Raw genomic sequence first — 21,359 nt, forward strand, 5'->3', positions numbered from 1 at the left:
AAAGAGTGGTGCTTTTTATAGCTAATTTAATCTGATATTCTGGACATATGCTGAGCTCAGAAACAGGAACTTTTGATTTTGGGGTTAACTGTCCCTTTAACTTCAACTCATGTTTTGTTGCTAAATCAGGACAGGAAGCTGCTCTTTAGAGCCTCCTCAAAATCAGACATTCAATCACCACATTCAGGACAAGAGGCAGCGAGCTGTCTGAGAGACAGGCTGAGGGACTGACGGCCGGGGTAGACTCGAAGAGAATTATTTCGTACAACATGTTGTCTGAACACTTCAGAAACCAAAAGTGTTTATAGCCGTTGCAAACAGACACACTCGAAGGCAGGGTGAAGAGCGTGCAGACACAGAATGAATGAATGTATGAACTCGGATAGTTGAGGGTGGAGGAGCGGTGCGTTCACGACTCAGAATCCAGACCATAGTCCAGATCTAAAACCTAAGAACGTGCTTTTCCTGTTCAGCGCACACAATCTGCACCAGAGGCCCGTCGGTGTTGCTGAGTCATTCTTGAAATGTTCATAAACATTAGCCTCGCATCACCGGACCAATTAACAAATGTAAATCAGTCTGGAAAGTCTTCAGTTCATTTTTGATTTGTCAAAGGTGTTATCAACAGGCACAGACCAAAATGCCTCTGGACTCATTTGGACAGACCTACAGGGCTCTTGACAAGGACAAGGAGCAGCCAGGGAAAAAGTAGCCATTTAGGAAAGTTTGAGCGTTTCCTTCCCCCCTGGAAAAAAATTTAGCTTTCCTAGAGTTTTCCTACCTGATTGTAAACTTGTGGTAAATTACTCTAAAGGAGAATCAGGCTTCTTTTGCTGTTTAGCCCACATAGTCTAAAATATAAATATAAATAAATGACTATTATTCGCCTTATGATTTGAGAGGACGCAAAGCAAGTACTCAGTGACAAGACAACCAAAAACCATGAATCAACTGAGACGAAACAGGACATGTCAAAAACAGCTTCACCAACAACAGGCCTAAAAGTTGGAGAAGCAAGCTTCGGCACTGGAGGGTCGCCAGACAGCTTAAATCTGGGTGGGGACAGTGAAAGACAGTGGAGCTGCTCAGGGGCTGGCAGACGAGCCTGCGGTTGTACTGGGCAGCTTCCAGGTGTGAATGTTTATGTGTGAAAGTGATCGGGGTGTTCCTCCAAAAGCTCTCGGTGACCTCTCCCTGAATAAATAAAGATTAAAAAAATATCAAATTCTTGCCTTACAACACTATGAGGGGACACACTACCTGTAATAAAAATCACAATGTAGTCGCTGACCGCCATCATTCATCAGCCCAACCCTAATACAGACAGATAAGTATGTTTCTGCACTTGTACAATATACACACATACCGAATCGAATGCAAAGGTGAGCTGTGAAGGTGTAGCATCGATATGTCTGTGAACATACATCCTTACATATTTTGACAAATAGATACAAAAAGTTTTGGAATTGTTTCAGTAGATTGCCTCAGCTGCAATGGTTGTAATGTAATCCTTAGGGGCAACTGAGCCCATCAAAGTTCTTGTTTGTGTCTGACAACATTATGGAAAGGAACACTATAGAATACTACTGGTTCCACAAAGTTATTCCCCTGCTGCGTCTCAACCAGATGTGGTTCTCACAGCCATCTTGGTTGTTTTGTATCAAACCTGCCCCACATTTCTCTAGATAAACTGTTGTGATTGGCCTGACCAGATCCAAGTGGATTGGAAATCAGACCAAGGGAGACCAAACACATTTGCCAGAGCAAATAAAACATGAGCTTGCAGATTTGTTGTGTTCCCAGCCGAAATAAACCTCATAGTGCCTCTAAAACATGATACTCTGGGAGATGCACTGATAAGCAAAGCATGAGAGTGAAGTTACTCCAAAACCAGGCTCAAGCTTTTGACTTTACCTTAGAACCATCATCGGGATTAACATGATTTGTGTACAGTGCACTGTCAGACGGGATAAACGATTGGCGTGGATGTCTGCGCTGTCAAACAATTGATTTTACAGCTACATTTACATATCAAACATTGTGAAGTGCATCAAAGACAGGCTTTAAAAATAGAAATAAAAGTAGGGAACATGCTGAGGGCTAAATTAGAATATTGTTCTCATGAAGCAGATCTAAACACTGCGTCCATATTCAGAGCATGAGTAGGACTGATACTCTTCATCCTGGAAATATTAATGCCTTGTTCCTTTTTTCATTTATGCAATAAAACATGAATCTACTCTACAGGTTCAGACACTAAAGGCTTAAAAATTTAGTTTTACTTTAGCTCTGTTATGGTGCATCTTTGGGCTACAGAGGAGGTAAATGGATGTGAGGTACTCTTGGCACAGCCAAACAAAAGTCAATCAATAACAGCCATTGTGTCATAGATGCCATGATCAATGGGTTCTGCCACATGGAGGCTGTTTATTAGAGAGTACAATTAACTGTGAAGGTGTCTTTTCTGTAAAAAGTTGAAATGGTTTTCATGCTAAATTTTGGCTACACAGACGGGTGTTCATACATGTATAATGTACAAATAGACATGTAGGGTTCTTGCATGCAGCTACAGTTCAGACACAATCACTCACATTCTCTCTCACTTACACAATATAATATCCAACACACAAAAAACACCCTACACTGATTAGTTCTTGTACTTTGGTCTATAAATAATTCTTCTCTGTCTGCACATGCCATTCTGTGGTTGCACCACAATGTGCAAGTGACTAACTGTGAATGAAGCACTTGATCTAATTTTGGATCGTGGCTCTGGTGAGGATGAAAATATCGAACCTGAAGAAGTGGTGGGAGAGGAAGCAATCGTGAACATGATCCAGATTCTCAAGAATCAACAGATGAAGAGTCACATGACTGGTTTACACAAAGTGATCACCTATCTCTAGTGATGATGATAGAGGGATTATGTTTGAATGACTCAATAAAATGTTTTTTTAATGGAAATTGTTGAATATTCTGCCTTTAACAGTTATAAGGCTGGTTAGTTTTGGATAGAAACACAAAGGTTGAACACACATAAGACATGAATATCACAAATTAACTTGATTAAGAAATCTCTTAAAGCGCTCAGAAAATTAGGATATCAACATCTGCACTTCCATATTGACTCCATCTGCAGCTGAAAAAGATCACGTGGTTTAATCAAAAGCTCCAGATCAGATTTTAAATGGACCTTGTGCTGAGATTGGTTCATAAACAGTTTCCAAGGTCAAAAATTAACTTTCAGTCCTGAAATGACAAATAAAGTTTTGCGCCTGTAAAGTGACAAACAGCAGAAAAAAACGATAAGGTCAGCACATGCTGTGACCTTATCGGTGATCAGTGATGACTATATTCATATTATATCACTCAATCAATAATGACTATGGACGTTATTGATGAGCTTCGCAAGGAGACAAATTGCATTTTGTCCTCCTCAGAGACCAGCTGGGTTAAACCACCTCTGCTGTGTGAAACAGATGAGCGTTCAGCCCATCGGCTCTTATCATAATCACAGTGTGGCTTCTATTTATTAAAGCTGTCATACCCCGTGTCATGTGCTGCGGTTCCCCACGGGGGACCCACGGCGGTGCGGAGGTCGATCCACCGACCGACTCTCTGTCCCCTCCCATCGGCGTCCCCTGCTGCCGTGCGCGGCCACACCTGCATTAAACGGGGAAAGTCCGTCCGGTGGAGAGGCAGAGAGACAGTGGAGGGCTACAGAGAGAGCAGCACCTCCAGCTGCTCCCCATCGCTTCACTCCGGAACCCGGACACTTTGATCCGAAAAGGGCGAAGGCATGAAAGCGTGGCGTTATTGGTGATACCGAGACTTTGCAGCCATGGACACAGGCTGGAACGGGATTAAAGGCGAAACAGAACGATTCGGAACAGAAAAGACCGAGTCTGAGCAGCTGAGCGCACAGGTAAGATCTGATCCTGATCAACTAAACAGGAAGAAAGACAGGAGCTGCCCCGGTACAACTTTTTTATTTTTTCACACCTTTTCCTTTTATTTGTTTATTTTAAACTTTATTTTTAAGTCATTTTTAGGCGCAACAAGAATAAACAGCATGAAATTATAAAATAGTAAAACAATTATTTTTACTGCTCCTCTGTGAATTCATGCAGCTTATGTTCGGTAATTAATACTCTCCTGACTTTATATTGTTTCTATCATGTATAGGTTTTAAAGGAATAGTTCACCTCAAACTCAAAAATACATATTTCCTCTGGCCTGTAGTGCTGTTAATCCTGATAGTTTTGGTGTGAGCTGCAGGTTTTTGGAGACATCTGCCACAGAGACGTCTGCCTTCTCTCCAGTAAAATGGCACTAAATGACACTCTGCTTGTGGTTCTCAAAGCACCCAAAAAATACATTTGAAAAATCTAAAACCTATGTATCTCTCTAAAAGTCATAACCTGGATACTCAGTACAATCCAAAGAGCTTGTGAACAGTTGCATGTAGGAATTACTTTGTTTCTGCAGTAGAATCAACTTGAAATACTTTAGAATTTACCGGAACTGCATGAAGTACGTGAATCTGCTCACAACAAGGTCTGTGTATTATTTTGACAGACCAGGTCATGATTTTTATGAAAGACACGCTGGTTTTGAATTTTTCAAATGTATATTTTGGCACCTGGAGCTCCACGAGCCGAGAGCAATCTAGTCCCATTACACTGGAGAGAAGGCAGACATCTTTTTCGGCTGATATCTCCAAAACTCTGTAAGTCACACTAAAATTATCTAGATGCATAAATAACACTACGGGCCAGGGGGGAAATTTGTGGTTTCGATTTGGTGGCTGAACAGTCCCTTGAAGGACTTCAAGGACTGTGTGGCAATAATTCATGGTACTTTTTTATTGCCCCCTTTTCATTAATCTATTTATTTATTTATGTGCCAGTAATCTTTTGTCTGCCCTTAACCCTGTTTAACACATTATAACTGACTTTCATTGTTTTTTATTATTTTTAATCCAAATTTATATGTGTAAGCTACTCCATCGACACTGTAAATCCAAATAAGTTAGCAGTACTCAAAAGTTGGACGTTGTCCAAGCTTAAATATTTGGAGACAGAATAGTACATTATATAGCATATTAGTATATAGTATTAGTATATATAGCAACTACAAAGCCCATTATTTTGTGTCATTCAGTAAACACAATAAAGTAAGAATTTGTTTTTGTAATCTCTTAAAATATTTGTGTTTTGGGAACCTTATTTCCCTCATTAATGAAAAGAATGAGTTTATCTATTGAGTATAATACTGAATGTTAAATAACTGTTGCTAGAAACATGCATGTGTTAATTACCTGCAGCTCCTTATGTGTTCTTCCTTTTTCTGTCTCTTTTAATTAATTTTGTTTGAATTTCTACTATTTCTTTTGTAGCGGACAGATGACTTGGTTATATATCTCTACTTTCCTGTCTTATTATTAGGTTTTTTGTTACTTTTTGTTTAACCCATGTCAAACCCCATCATACTTATCATGATCTTCAAAGTTATCTGAAGTTTCGAGATGAAAAGACGCCTTTCTGAAAGGCTCAACTAGACAAGTATCGGTAGAGGTTTCAAACACAAAAGTCATATCTTGTTCACCACTCACTCACTCTGCAATGTTCATATACCAGAAACTGAATATGAAATAATTATTGAACACATGAGGAGATGAAACTGTCACATTAACCTTTAAACACATCTATTTTTAATGAATTTAACTGCGATTCTTACTCATCTATGCATTATCTGGGTTGTGGTGACACTCCTCCCCCAGCAGCAGCAGTGTACATTCATGTGATCTGGACTTCCTCCAGTAGATGATTTGCCTATTTTTCTCCAATTGAAAATAAGGAAGTAAAACATGTTGAAAGCGCATCACAGCCTAACCTTTGCACCAGCGTGATAGCAGTTAACAAGTGCACAATAACACAGGGCTACTGTCATCTGCTCAGAGGTCAGTTTTGCTGCATTGTGGAAAATTCATAAACCACAGACAGGGAAAGTGTTGTCGATGCTGTATTCTAGTTGGGACAGATCAATACACTGTCCAGGCATGACCCCCTGTGCCACTTAGCTCATATAGATCTGTTGAAACTAATCTAAAAACCAAAGATGAATCATGACAGGCTGTCTGAAGTGGGTTACATGGTGTCGCTCTCACTTCACCAAATATACTTTGGAGATCTTTTAAGATCAGATCTGACTCTTAAAAACAAGTCAGGCTGAAAACATCATGTGATGGCCCTCATTAGAAAAGAGCCTGAAGTCAACACCGGGTGCTGGGTGAAAGAACAGGAGGAGCAAAACAAAGTGAGTCGGTGATTGTGTCTGTGGACGACCGTGCAGAGTGGAGGAGTTATATGAGAGGTATAGGTGAAGTGTGTTTGAGTGTGTGTGTGTGTGCGTGTGTGTGACATGGATGCCAGACAAAGAGTGGAGCAGAGAGTAGGCTAGAATCTTAAATATCCCCGAGAGGCGTTTTGTTTCACAGTCAGCAGATACGCAGAGTCAGACATGTAGTGTGACATCAATAGCAGCTGTACTGACTGTGTCCACGTCTGTCCCTGGGCATAAAATGTGTCCACCTATAAGCATAATCAGTTCAACCAATTCGACACAATTTTGTTTTGATGAAAATTTGAACATGTTCTGTCCAACATTTTTCAGTCTACAGCCACACCAGCAGCTTTGTGAGGCTGTGCTAAACACTAACATTAGTTGGCTATCATGCTGATGTTTAGTAGGTATAATATTTGCCATGTCCACTATCTTACTTTAGCTTGTGAGAAGGCTAACATTTGCTAATTAGCACTAAAAATAAAATACAGCTGAGGCTGATTGGAAAGTCATTAGTTGTGCAGGTATTTGGCTGGTCTTTTGTTGGCCAGAACCAGTTGCTAGGCAACCAGGAACTTACAGGTTTATAGGCCAAGTAATAGTCTGCCACATAACCCCAAGTAAACTAGAAAATAGCTGTTTTACACCTCAATTTTTGAACCAGTTAAACAAATGAGATGTAACATGCTAATAAGTGAGTTTTAGAGGGGCCATGCAAGCTGTTAACCCCATTTCCACTGTATGCTAAGCTAAGCTTATCAGCAGCTAGTTGTAGGTTCTAACCTAGCATACAGACATTAGAATGGCACAAAGTCATTCTCTCTTGGATGCAAATAACTTTAAGCCACTCTTTGCAAAGTGTTTCACTCTACAGGCATGCTAGCAGCTTTGTGAGTCTGTACTATGCTAACATTAAATGGCTATCATGCTCATATTGACAGTACTATGCAGGTATGATATTTGCCATGTCTACTATCTTACTTTGGCTTGTGAGAAAGCTAACGTTTGCTAATTAGCACTGAACCGAAGGTAGAGCTGAGGCTGTTTGGAAAGTCATTAGTTGTGCAGGTATTTTGGCCGGTCTATTTGTTGGCCAGGACCAGTTGCTAGGCAACCAGGAAGTTACAGGTCTGTAGGCCAAGTAAGAGTCTGGCACATAACCCAGAATAAAATAGTGAATTGCTGTTGTTATACCTCAGTTTTTGTGCCAGTTGAACAATTCAGTGGTAATGGGTTAATTAATGAGCTTTAGGGGGGCTGGTAAGCAGATTTCATTGCCTTTGGAAAGAGCGTGTCCACCAAGTTCCAGTTTCCAGTCCAGCATGCTATGCTAACTTTATCAGCTGCTGGCTCTAACTTTTAACCTAAAGGGACATATTTTCCTTCTTACCTGTAGTAATATTTATCCATCTATGGTGTGTTGGTGTAGTGTTGTCAGAGTTTGGAGATATTGGCCAAGGAGATGTCTACTTTCACTTGAATATAATGGAACTAGATGGCACTCGGCTTGTGAGGATCAAAATCCAAATAAAATACATTTTGAAAAGCTCAAAAGCAGTGCCTCTCTCCATGTTCTGGTTTCTCAGAAATAATCCAAAGACCTTTTGGAGCAGATTCATGTAGGAACTACTTTCTTTTTTACCATAAAATAATGTAGTCCCATTTCTTCTATTACATTTGAGAGAAGGCAGAAATCTCTACAACCAATGTCTCCAAAATCTGGCAACTCACAGCAAAACAATCTAGATGGATAAATAGCACTACAGGTTTGAGGAAAAAGATGTATTTTTGATTTTGGGATTAAGTGTGGCTTTAAGCATGCAGACATTAGTGTGGCATCAATCTTCTTAACCACTTGTCAGCAAGAAAGTAGTTTCCCTAAAGGTCGCCAAAATTATTATAAATCCTCTGGAGTGGTTTGTATCAAATTTCCAGGCAATTCATTTCATAGTTGTTGAGATATTTCATGTAAAACCACAAATGTCAACCATCGTGGTGGCACTTAAGAAAGTCACCAATGCTTCATTCTCTGGGGAACATGTACGTCTGTACAGAAGTTCATGGCAATTCATGTGGCTAAAAATACTGAAGCACCGGTTTCTCAGCCTAAACCATGAGGTGTTGCTGCAGTACAGAGACGTCACTTCAGGGAGTCAACAAAATGAGATAGACAGCCAGACATCGAGCCAGCCATCTCATTCATTATAATCATTATCACTAGACAGCCGATATCAAATTAGAATATGCTGAATATTACCTCTGAACCCACAGGAGGAAAGGAGGATGTTTAAAAAAACAAAGACAGAAGAAAAAAAAAAGAAAAGGTAGCCTCTTTCCTATCGTCAGCAGGAGTGAAGCAGAAGGGGACCAGCATGTTAATTGGTGATTTGATTAGCGTTTTAATATTGCAGCTGTGCACGACAGAGGAAAGCAGCCGGCTGTCCAGAGGTTTTCCTTTTCAAATCAACAGTCACTCCCCCAATGCAGAGACTGACACAGCTTAGTCATTATGCATGACATTCAGTTAATTTCCTCTAACTTCCAAAACGAAACAGTTTGCTTTTGTTTGGCAGCGGAGAACATTGACGGAAGCAGAAATATTCAAGACATTTTGAGTCACAGTGAAGGGACTGAATGGGGCCCACAGCCTGTGTTAAACTGAACCAGACTGGGCTACATTTTTGTCAACAGCCGTGTGAGAGGAGGAAGGTCTATTTAAAAAGAGGGAAATGCCATGTGCCATATTAGATAACAGACAAAAAAAATGTTTTCTGTGCATTTTCATGGCTCATGTTTTGATTATCTGGACCTTTATTGTTACTGTGTGTTTGTGTTGGGAGTTGACGATACTGAAGAATTTTACTGGGGTTGATGAACAGGTGGATTTCTGATGCTGGAAATGATGAGGCGTGGATACAAGAGGGAATGAGGGGGTAATGACACCACGGTGTCGCTGAGAAAATAGTGTAAACACCTCAGCATGAAAACAGGTGCAGCATGCTGTGTATATGTATGTGCTTGCATGCATTATGCCACAGGGGCTTTCAGTCAGGCAGCATTACCTGGAGCCAGAGGGGAATCTGTGGCAAAGACAAGTAATCCCCCCCACCCCATACACACATCTCTCTCTCCGACACCAAAATGCCAGAGCAGACAGCAGACGGGAGAGATAAGAAGTTAGCCAGATAAAGGAGCATTGGTGGTGAGACAGATGAGGAGAGGAGCAGGGTATAGAACAAAGTGAGGAAGGTGTGGAAGGCTGGGGAGATAAGGAGGCAAAACAGATGGGGATGAGTGTGTGTGTTTGTATGTGGATAAGGTGTCAGGGGGGCAGGTCTTGGCTGCTTGTGCCGGTTGGGGTGATGCTGTGCCACAAGCTCAGAAATGAGCTTGCTCAGAAAGGGAGGAATTAAAGCAGGAGCCAGAGACAAAGAGGGAGAAGTGAAATTGGAGAGTTTAAAATCTCCAGAAATATCAATGACTATTAAGGCTGGCTAAGCTATTGTGCAGCATGCTAACATGCTCAAAATGGCAATACTGATGCAGGTATATATATGTTTACCTTGTTTTAGTTTAGTGTGTTAGCATGTTAACAACTACTAAGTGGTGCCAAACACAAAATACAGCTGAGGCTGATTGGAACGTCATTAGATTAGATTTGGTCATAAACCAAAGCAGTTGCAGGCAGAGGATCACCAAAGTGATTGTAATTCATCCTGAGTGGAAGATGAATGTCTTTGCCAAATTTCTTGCAATCATGCCACAGCTGTCCAGACATTTCCAGTCAGGATGTATGACTCTGATTATTCCTTGACTTTAGCACCTCACCCCAGCTTGTCCCTACACTTCAAACTATGGCCCTTTTTTGCACAGAGATCCAGCAGCAGTGGCTCGGCAGCCTTTGTGTTTTACACTGAATCAAGCAGCGCCGGCGTAAAGCCGCCCCAGCGTGCCATTTCCAACAGCATGCTGATGTTTCCGAACCAAAGGGGTGTGTCATAACACAACAGCACACCAGTCAGCAGTTCCTAATCACATAGAACTGATAACCTCATGAATTTATAACATTAAGCTTTTTATGTGTTACTGGATAAACGGAGCGTCCCTTCTTCTGCAACAGTTAAGTTATGAGGATCACCTTGTGTGATGATCTGTGGGGAGGGATTTCTCTCCTCCTGCCTGTGTCTGTCTGCTCAGCAAAGACAAGTATCCACTCGTCTCTCTCGCTCTCTGCTCAAACACAGCTGACAAATATATGGAATAAGTTTGTAATTTAAAGAAACAGTAAAAAACAGCAGAGAACATGTAACACAAAAGCATCCTGCTTCTGCTGCCTGATCAGACTTCCCATTCCACCTCTGTTACTTGAGATGGAATAAAGGCACAACAGTCCGGCCTTGAGCAGGCTGTGTAAAAGGGGGTTATAATCTGTACCTCTGTAGCATCACTAGCACTGCATATACAGGGCTCTGTGGTCAAGTTAGCGATGAAAAATATACAAAGTCCAGGTAGGCTTTTTAAATCAAGGCAAAAAAATTACTTGGTTAGGTTAAGATCAAAAGATCATGGTCATCATTAGTGGTGGGACGTGCGACCGTGTGGAGGAAGGATCAAAAACGTAGTGCAGACATGCAGTGCCAAGTGGAATCACCTGGTAAAGTTGACAGCTTGGTTAATGCACTTAGGCACTTGCGCCTTTATTCCACCTCGCCGTCTGTATAAAAGTTACAGAGGAGGCAGAGTAAGGAGTCATTTTCATTCTGCCTCTGATCAGGCAGCGGAGGCAGTAACAGTGATGCAACAAAGCTGAATCAACATCTGTGTAAAAGCCCAGCCAGCAGAATTGGACGGGACGCAGTCGTGACGCACAGTTTCTACTGTTTATGACTGTGTTTCTTTAAATAACAAACTTATTCCACATATTTGTCAGGTTCGTTCAAGCAGAGAGCGAAAGAGACAAGTGGATACACAGGCAGGAGATCCATCCCACATGGCAATCCTTTTAACTTGCAGAAGAAGAGACACTCGTTTATCCATTAACACATAAAAAGCTTAATGTTATAAATTCATTAGGTTAACAGCGAAGCTAGTTATGAGAAAAGAGCAGAGAGGCAGAATTAACTGTTGACCAGTGCGCTGTTGTGTTTTGTCACACCTCTTTTGATTCTGCAACACCAGCATGCTGTATGAAATGACACGCTGGGGCGGCTTCACGCCGGCACTGCTTGGTTCAGTGTAAAAACACAAACACAGTGCAGAGGTGAGGCTTTGTTGGATCTCTGTGTAAAAATGGCCGTAGTTTGAAATGCAGGGCCGAGTTGGGAGCGAGGCGCTAAAGGAAAAATCAGGGAATCATCAGAGTCATTCAGTTACATCCTCTATGGACTGTTGTTATTGTAATTCATCCAAAAGAATTGACCTAAGTGGTGGACCAACCATATCTGGAGACATGCTGCTAGCATGGCTAAAAGGAAATTACTGGTCTGTGATGACAAAAATGTCTATGCAACGTTTAAATTATTTAATTTAAAGTTGACATTTGTGCACCCCCTCTCTTCTTAAAGTTTAAATTGCCTTCATTTTAATTGGGTTGTCACTCAGACAATTTGATAAAAAAAAAAATCCTAATCAAACAGTTTCTAGAGATTTGAGATATGAATAAAGTGATGCAGGTGTTGTTGGAGGGATATAAGTTGTAATTCATAAGCAGAGCATGTCTTTTTAGTTTTTAGTAGTAGATCAGGCAAAGTGATCCATAGCTGTTTTCAGTACAGTATGTGCAGCTGATGTAAAGGTCTTTCTTTCTCTCTTTCTGTCTTAGGTTTTTCCCTTGTGATCCCTGACAGAGTGAGGACAGTGACACTGACTCAGCCATTGTCTCCTCGCTGTTTCCGGACAGAGTGAGGCTCCCTGGGTGTCTCTGCTGTCCATTGTGAGAACAGAGAAGAAAGAAACATCCAGCTTGTCTGCATAAAGACCTATTCAGCATCATTTCACTTTGCCAGCTACGCTTGCAACCCCAAGAACAGCGTTGAAGTCTCAGCACTATCCTTCGCCCCGAGCCTACCCCTCCATCCTCAGCCCCCTCTCATCTAACCCCCTTATCCCTCGCCGGCCCCGGCTTCAGCCTCAGCCCTCTGCCCCATTCGGAGTCCCAGATGACAGCTCAGAAACATCCGTTACCCTCCCACTCCGCACGAGCCTTCTTTCCTCTGCCTCCAGCCCCTGTGGCGCTTGGCACCAATGCCCATCACATAGACAGATGGAGCCAACCCTGACCCCTCTCCTCGCCCGTGGGGACGCCAAGAGAATCAACGCCTGACTAGAGGAGGGGGGTTGTGCATGTGTGTGTGAGTGTATGTTGGTGGGGGGGGGAGACAGGAAGGAGAGCAAAGGAGAGGATTGCTTTGTCACCACGGCAACACATCGCCTCATCTCCCGTGGACTCCCCTTCGGCCCAACCCAAGGCCCTCGAACGAAAACGCACACAGCAGGAAATTCAGCAGCAGGACCAGAAGGACCTCGCTTTTTCCCCCCTAAATAGTGCCTGAGATATTTTTGATCATTCGGCGCTCTTTTGTTCCATGTTTATGCGGAAAAAATCTAAATATAGGAAACATCAGTTGAAAGAAATCGGAAACCACAAGAAGACAGACCCATGAATTTTGAGGAAAAGCCTGATCCTCGGTCAAAACTGGCGACTAAGTGCTTCTGAAAACCACAAAAGTTTCATTCTGAGCCTTTAACTTCCTGGCCTCTGTGATCTAAGTGAGCACAGAAAGAAGAACTGGAAAAACTATTGTCATTTTTACTTACAAATCAACATGTAGGAGGAATTTTTTTTTACAGAAAGAAAGCTACTTTTTCTTGTGCTTTCCAAACCTGAATAAAGCAGAGGAAGCTTCTCCCTGACAGCAAAAAGGAAATACATGTGGGACTCAAGTCAGAGCTTCCTCAGGTTGCTTTTATCTAAGCTGTAACGTCCAACATTACACCTCTGTGAACTGTCCCATCATCCACTTCATGTCAAGCCATTTGAGGGTTCATTCTCCTGACTAAGAATCCCACCTGGGTCCCTGCAATTTTCACAAGAAGCAAGATTTTGGCTACGCTGGATGTCTTCTCACCTTCTCTGCTGACCAGCATTTTGATTACCATATGACGCCAGACAACCAATTTTAAAAGAACCACGAATCAACAATAAAATGAGACACTAATGGCCGGTGAAATGAATTCAGCGGGCTGACATAACAGAGGGGGGAATACCGGAGTCCCAAAGCTTCCCAGGTAATTGGAGTGCAGTATAGTGTTTTTTACTCCAAAGCACAGCTCCTCTGGTGACCTTGCAGGCTGAAAACTTAGACGAGGCAGCCACAGAGAGAGGAGGAGGGAGAATGATACTCTGTGTCCGAGGTTTATGATTATCTTTGGGATTTTTCATCATTACTCTTGGTGCATTTGCATAACACAGGATGTTTGGTCTGTTCAGCGTCTGCCTGTCTTCAGTCATTTTCATTTCGACTGCAGGGCTGAGCGTCCAGGACACACTTATTATTCCTGTCACTTGAAAGAAACCCATTTAGGATTTTCTTCAGATAAAGTATCTGTTTCAAATAAATTGTGATAATGATCACTGGTGCAGCTTCCTGTAGCCTCTGTGAGCTCCTTCAGACAGTGAAATATGATATAACTTACATAAGTTACTGTCAGACTGTCAGTCCAAAAACCTCTAATTGGGCCAAATCAGAGTATAAAGTGGATCATCAATAATGCTGTTTTTCAACCTATTCGTTACAGTCAGATACAGTAGCACATCGGCAGATCCATATTTTATGAATATGCAAAGAACACTGTAGGAGTTGTGTGAAAATTCTCAGCTAAGGTGTCAAGATTAATCGCTAGACATAACGTACTGGAGGTTTTTAGTGCACAGGTGTGAAGGACTGAAATGTTTCATTCTTGAATAAAGCCGCCTTTGGATTGTGCGACAACAACAATTGTAAAAGTTTATAGCGTGTTACACTGCGCGAGACTGCTCTTAAAATATCGTGGTTTCAATCTGTGTCACACTGTATGATATCAGCTGACACACGTCAGATGGGATGAATCACAGGAATGTGATGTAAATAGAAATATGTAAATGTATATGAGAGCAGAGACACGTCATCAGAGGTGAGAGTAAGTTACCAGTGTGCAAGTCTCAAGTCTTTACTTTCAAGTCTCAAGCGAATCCCAGTTCCTGTGGTGAGAATCAAGCAAGTCAAGTCTTTGCTCAGGTCAAGCAAGTCACATGTCAAGTCATATGAACTTCTGATGACGCCCCCAGTTATGAAAAGTTTAGTTTTTTTTAACTTAAAGTCCAGGAAGTGCATTTTCAGAGCAGTGGCCTTTTGTTTTCAGGATAATGGGCTTAACTTTACATTGACAGACAACCGACAGTTACAAACAGCCAATCAACTTACAGTGTGCATTAAATAGGGTTTCAACCCATTTAATATACAGCCTATGGTTCAACAATTCTACACACAATTTCTACATATTGCTTTGTGATCATTTCACAGATAACACTTTACTCCTTGTGTACTGTGATATCAAGAAGTTTGTAAGTTAGTATCTTAACTTACATTAGTATCCTGTTAGTAACAGGCTTGCAAGGCAGACTTTCCATTTCTATGTCCACAGATATGAGACCAAATATACAAATAATAGGAAAACATGGTTAGTATATTCTGTATGCCTCATTTTGTATGCATGTACTCAGAGCTCAGGCAGTTTCAGAGCTCACCAAAGCATGCACTGCTACATCCTGCAAAACTGCACTTATCCAGATGAAAGTTTTTAGGGAATCTCAAGTTCTTAAATTGTTCTTTTCAGGCAGGAGGGGTCACAACAGCTCTAAATCTGTCTTACAGTGAGATCTAGAGGCACCATTTTTGATCCACATCCAAAGATCTCACCAGGTCTCTCTCGTGATGTAAACGGTAAACGGTCCTTCAGCGTCTATAATTCCAGATGACCACGGAGCTGTGGTCCTTGGAAAAACTGAGTCATGTGGAGTTGTGTAAATTGTTTGTGTCTCTGTACCTGATTTTTATGACTTAAAAGCAGGCCAGTGGAGAGTGAAGCAGTGAGTCAGTGCTTTTGTAAAGATATTTATGAGGCCAATATGACACGGCTGATATGACAGAGTCTAGAGGTCATAGAAGTGATAAAAGAGGAAAGGCAGACACAGTCCAGCAGTTCTGTGTGTGTGTGTGTGTGTGTGTGTGTGTGTGTGTGTGTGTGTGTGTGTGTGTGTGTGTGTCTGTAGAGATCAGAGTGTGAAAAACACAACATGGAGTAAGATATACTCGTGTCGTTAAGGGTTCGATTTCATCTTATGATCTCTGTTGCGAGCCATCGCCTCTCGCTCGATCACCCGCTTGTGTCCCTGCATCACCTCACCGTGAGCGATCTAATGAAACAGAAAATTATCTTTTGCGAACTTGTACTGTTTGAAGGAAGGTGATATTTTCCAAAACCATAATAAGACAAAGGGGCGGATAGTGGTGGAGGATCGCAGATATTGTTTTTGTCACCTCAACACCTTTTGGCGCCTCAACTTCAGACTCAAAAAAACATACACACACCTCAATTACTGTGCTATTTCTGTGGCGCTACCTGTCAGTGACACCAGGCTCAAACCAGCTGGGATTAATTAGCGGCTCAACAAACACACACAGACACACAAATGCATCATCATCTCTGTCTTTTTGCATGAAATATACACAGTGACATCACAATAGAATAAACACACATGCCCACACACATGCACTTTTCATATCTTCACTTCTTATTGTTCATTTGCAACTGTTCACATGTGCAAAACACACACACACACACACACACATACACAATCTCCCGTCAGATACAGGATGTGAAACGCTTCCAGAACAGCATGTTGCCAATAAACACCCCTCCTTCTCCGCTGTAATTACCTCACTCTTCATTTCACACCTTGTGTATGCACCTCATATCTGCCCGTGTCACGGCGTTACCGCTCTGCCTCGGCACAAGGCAATATCTGTCCACTCTAATAGGAAATGTGATCTTGCATTTAGTTTATAGTCTTTTCTAAACAGGCGGAAACAACCTGATAGAAATTTGTTTCTGTCGCTGCATATAAACTGGTTTCTGGAGGTGCCACGGGTTAAAAAAAGCAAAAAATTTCTAGTCTGAATGTGAGATCATGTTCTGCTTGTTCAGATTGATTTTTTTTTTTTTTTGCAGTGATTGTGTTAGCAAAATCCACGGCTGGCGAGGACAAGCTGTAACTCCTGTCAGATTGTCTCGCGGCGCGTGGGCTCGTGCTGCGCGCTGCTGACTTTGATAGAAATAAAGCCGCTGACAGGTTTTAAAAGACAAGCTGTCGACAGCCATAACCTTGGGGATGTTTGTTTGCGTGCGTACGTGTGCGTGCGTGTGCTGTATATGTTTACATGATTGTGTTGTGGGAGTGTGATGAGGTAACAAACTACAGCAGAGATTAAATCTGCTGATCTAAGTTAAAGAGGAGGAGGAGAAATAAAACAGAATATATATGAACAGGGTTGGAAAGTAATAGATTACATGTAATCAGACTACAAAAACAAGCACAGCTTACATTTGAAAAAGTTGTGTCTTCACAAATTACTTGATTACATCTTTAAAATATGGCAATTTTAAAATTATGATGATAATGAAATGTCTATTAACTCATATAAAAGTTTGTTGGACGTACATTACTCAGCTCATGTTGGCAGTTTTGTGTAATGGTGACAAGAAAGGAACAACATATAGCAACTGTGTGTTGTTGTTGTTGTTGTTGTTGTTGTTGTTGTTGTTGTTATATTGAACAGACTTAAATCCTATTTGATATACAATCTATGGTATCCAGACTTGGACAGGCTGCAGGAACACCCCAGGAGCACAAGACCCCTGCAAAATCTTACATTGACAATAACAAGCAATGATGAGTCCTCCACTGTAAGCTGATCAGCTGTTTATAACTGTCACCTGTCTGACTGTTCTTGTGAGGGTCATTTGATTTGACCAACTGTAAATGCTCAATACTCAAAATGCCTTTTAGTTGCATTGTAGTTGAACACATTTTGAGATGTTTAAAGGGAAAAAAAGAGTATTTGTGGCTGTGTCCTTTTTCTGTATAAGGTGTAATATTTTCAATGTTTGAAGTAATCCAAAAGTATTTAGAGTACATTACTTTTTCTTGTAATTCAATGGATTATGTTACCAATGACAAAAATACCATGTAATGTGTATTCAGTCAAGTACATACTGATGATTTCTAAGTAATATGTCCCAAAATCTGTATATGAAAAGAATGAAATTGGCAGTAATAGTGAGTCTTTAACGAGTATATATGGTAAAACATATGTAACGGTACAACAGTACAGTATGGGCAGAGCACATATTTGGGAAGAAAGAAGTTAAAACGAACTTGAAGTACTGGAAAGTTCAAACAGGAGGCTTCATCCAGTGTGGGAGTGTGTTTGGGAGGATGAGAGAAAGAAAATTTACATTTGTTGCATTAGCTGTTTGATTGTGTGTGTGTGTGTGTGTGTGTCTGTGTGTGTGTGTGTGTCAGTGTGTGTGTGTGTGTGTGTGTGTGTGTGTGTGTGTGTGTGTGTGTGTGTGTGTGTGTGTGTGTGTGTGTGTTTGTGTGTGTGTGTATGTGTGTGTGTGTACACGGGCATTGTTTATTCTATCAGCAGCCGATGCTTGTTTTATCCAGCCACCTCGTAGTGGCAACTCATTAGCATAGTGATAATGAGAGATAGAAAAGGTTGCCGGTGTCAGCACACCAAGTTTTTTACACAGTCAAAACAGCAAGTTTGGATAATCAGAGAAACTGTTTCTGTGTGTGTGTGTGTGTGTGTGTGTGTGTGTGTGTGTGTGTGTGTGTGTGTGTGTGTGTGTGTGTGTGTGTGTGCGTGTGTGCATATTTGATCTGTTGGATATTTATCCACCATGTACTGCAAAGATACACAAACTTTGAATTTTAAAGAGTAACTTCACACCTGAGCAGTACTGTTTCTCTGATCTCTGTGTGACATCCCACTGCGCTCGGCGTCAGCGTTGGGTGTGGTCAGAGGGATGCTCTGGTGCACCTGTCACCAGGTGTTGCTGAACAAACCCTGCGGGTGCACTTCTACATCACTACAGCAACTTCAAGCACTGGAAGCTGGCACCAACAGGATTTTTAGGTGGCATGAGGTTACTCTTTAACTCAGCTTGCATAGACCAGCTCTTTTAAGATGTGCAAAACAAAGAGATATAAAACCTGCGCTCTTTGTTCAGAGAGCCTTGAAAGGTCAGAAGAAATAGGGTTTAAAGTCCAAATCTTTGTGTGAAACCAGTCTTTGTGTAACTTGTTATAGGCCTAACTGAGGTCAGCTAGACACCACTGACCTTAAAGATAGTCTAGATTATTTGAAGAAGGGTTGTTTGAGGTCCTTATCCATAGTATTACATACAGTAGATGGCAGTTGACACGCCTCCAGCTAGTAGAAGCAAAGAGGAGTACCAGCATGAAACAAATACAAAAAACATATTTTAGCCACTTAAAAAGGTCAGCCTAAAAAACTCTATATCAGTTTAAGTCTACGGTATATTTAAAACATATTTACTGTTTTACTTTCTGTCAGACAGCCTTTTCTGGCAGCAAACCCCCATTATATGAGCCAAATATCGCTCCTCCAAACCGACCAAACTCCACAGGCAAAACCGAGTGATTTTATCTTGCAGCACATGGGACCTGCTGTTCTCACTGCCTCAGTCTTTTAATTTGATTATGTTTTTGTGTGACTTTGGTGTTTTGAGAGGGTAGTTTTCACTGAATTCACTGAAGTCATACAATAATACACACAAACTAAGAGACTGAGGCAGCAGGTAAGACCAGCAACTTCTGTATTCTGTGAGGTAATAATACTGATTTTATCTATGGAGTTTGGCTGGTTTTGAGAGAGCACTATTTGGCTAATAGAGCAGTGATTTCCTGTCAGAACAGGCCGTCTGAGGGCAATGTAAAGTGATAAAAATATTTTAAATTTAGCATACACTTATTAAACTGACCAATTTAGCATCATAAAATGCATTATATCCTCTTATTACATTTGTTAGTAGCATTTCAATAAGTCACAATACCAGCATGTTCGCCTCTTAGCTAAACAACAAACTTGGACACATCTCTTATGAGTTAGTAATGTTACACAGCTATCCTAAGGGCACTCATGAGTGAGTAAATCGACACTTCTTTAGATATCTGGCAAGTTGGAATCACACACTGTACAAACCCTCTTACATCTTCCTCTGTCTTCTCTTCCAGGTGACTACTGCTGCCCTGCAAAACCAGACAGGAAACTGTGGATGTTTGGATTCTTTGATTTGGATTTTGAAGCTGTAAGGAGGATCCAGCTTGTGAGCTAAAATCATTGACACAGAACCAGGAAACCTAAGGATCAGGGTGGATAAACCTGCTATACACTGAGCTCAGTAAAGTGTTTTTGTACATTTGGTGCATTACATTAATACCCTCTGTATATTTGCCACCAACTCAAGCTACCCAAGAGATTTTCAGGATAACATACGTAGAAGACCCCCATAAAACTTTTTTAACTCTCTGCTGATCCTGACACACTCATGGTAACTGTTGGTGAATGAAATAAAGAGTAAACGGATTATCACGTGGATTCTGTCTTCTCCGCTGTTGTGGCAACCTTATTCAGAAGGGTGGGAGTGGCATCAGGATGCCTGAACTGGACAACTTTGCCCCGCTGAGGGGTCCCAGAGGCCCTGAGCTGGGCCTGAATGGTCCGGCAGACCCTCTTCGGATTCAGCACAGCATCCTGGAGGAGCAGGTGGAGCTGTGGTGGTTCAGAGATCCTGGAAAGTCTCTGCTGTGCTACTGTGTGGCCGTACTTCTAATCCTGGGCTGCGGGCTGGGTGGCGTCGGCCTTCTGTCCACCACCACCAGTGTCTCAAGCGAGTGGCGGCTGGGGGCAGGCACGGCGCTCTGCCTGCTGGCCCTGGGCGTCCTGCTCAAACAGCTGCTCAGCTCGGCTGTGCAGGACATGAACTGCATTCGAAGCCGGCAGCGGATCGACATGCTAAAAAGCGGCGGGTTATCAGACCTCCTTGTGGTTTTGATTACTGGGCTGTCGCTGTTGATTTGTGGAGGGGTTCTGCTGCGTCTGGCCCTGGCTAACCACATGCCGAAGCCTGGCCAAGCCCTTAATGACATGTACATCTCTGGAGTGGTTCTGCTGGCTGGAGGGGGGGCAGCAGTGGTGGGCGTTGGGATATACTCAGTTGTGGTGGTCCTGCTTGAAAGGACAAGGCACGGACGAAGGTTGGTGGACCGGGTTTTGAACATTTTCACTGTTTCTGGACACATGGACCATCAGGCTCGCAGAGAGACTACCTCCAGTCTGGCTAATCTCATATGAGATGTAACCACACTCAGACTGTGTATTTTTGCCCGTTGCTCTTCACATCACAACATTTAGCCTCAACTAAATTAGAGCAGGCTTTATATCCAAATATTACAAGAAATCTGATTAAACTGAGATTCACCCCATACATGCTTCAGCTTTGTCACCACAGCTGATTAGACTTTGTTGGAGGCTAAATGAACTGAATTTAATATCTGCTTGGTGAAGATGTTCGCAATAAGCAATCAGATCTCTGTCACAGAGTAAAAGGGTGATGAGAAACACACCGAAGAAGAATTACCCAAGATTTTTTGCTACCATTTTACAATAAGAGTACCCATTTAAATGCATTATAATTAAATAATAAATAATTAATAAACAGTTGTAAACAAGTTATAATACAGTTTTCAGACACTGATATGGGCTCACTGTTTGTCAAGATCCAGTCACTTCTTCCTACTAATTAATTTACCATTTTAATATCCGTTGTACATAACAGCCTGATAGCGTATGTTATATGAACATCTGCAGAGAACAAGCTCACGA

At 41.8% G+C, this 21,359-nt stretch overlaps 1 protein-coding gene and 1 long non-coding RNA gene across 2 annotated transcripts; both read left to right on the top strand.

The window, feature by feature from the left end:
- Positions 1 to 3,546: 3,546 nt before the first annotated feature.
- LOC146324377 (uncharacterized) lies at positions 3,547 to 13,980 on the top strand. Its single transcript, XR_014771230.1, has 2 exons — positions 3,547 to 3,925; positions 12,167 to 13,980. It is a non-coding gene; the product is annotated as an uncharacterized LOC146324377 (long non-coding RNA).
- Positions 13,981 to 19,114: 5,134 nt separating this feature from the next.
- Positions 19,115 to 20,961, top strand: tmem125a (transmembrane protein 125a). Its single transcript, XM_084723710.1, has one exon. The coding sequence runs from the start codon at positions 20,130 to 20,132 to the stop codon at positions 20,826 to 20,828; it is 699 nt and encodes a 232-aa protein (XP_084579836.1). The 5' UTR covers positions 19,115 to 20,129; the 3' UTR covers positions 20,829 to 20,961.
- The last annotated feature ends 398 nt before the right edge of the window (positions 20,962 to 21,359 follow it).

This window comes from Lutjanus erythropterus, chromosome 7, assembly GCF_056507025.1.
Source record: "Lutjanus erythropterus isolate fLutEry1 chromosome 7, fLutEry1.hap2, whole genome shotgun sequence".
In the NCBI taxonomy this organism is placed as follows: Eukaryota; Metazoa; Chordata; class Actinopteri; order Lutjaniformes; family Lutjanidae; genus Lutjanus; species Lutjanus erythropterus.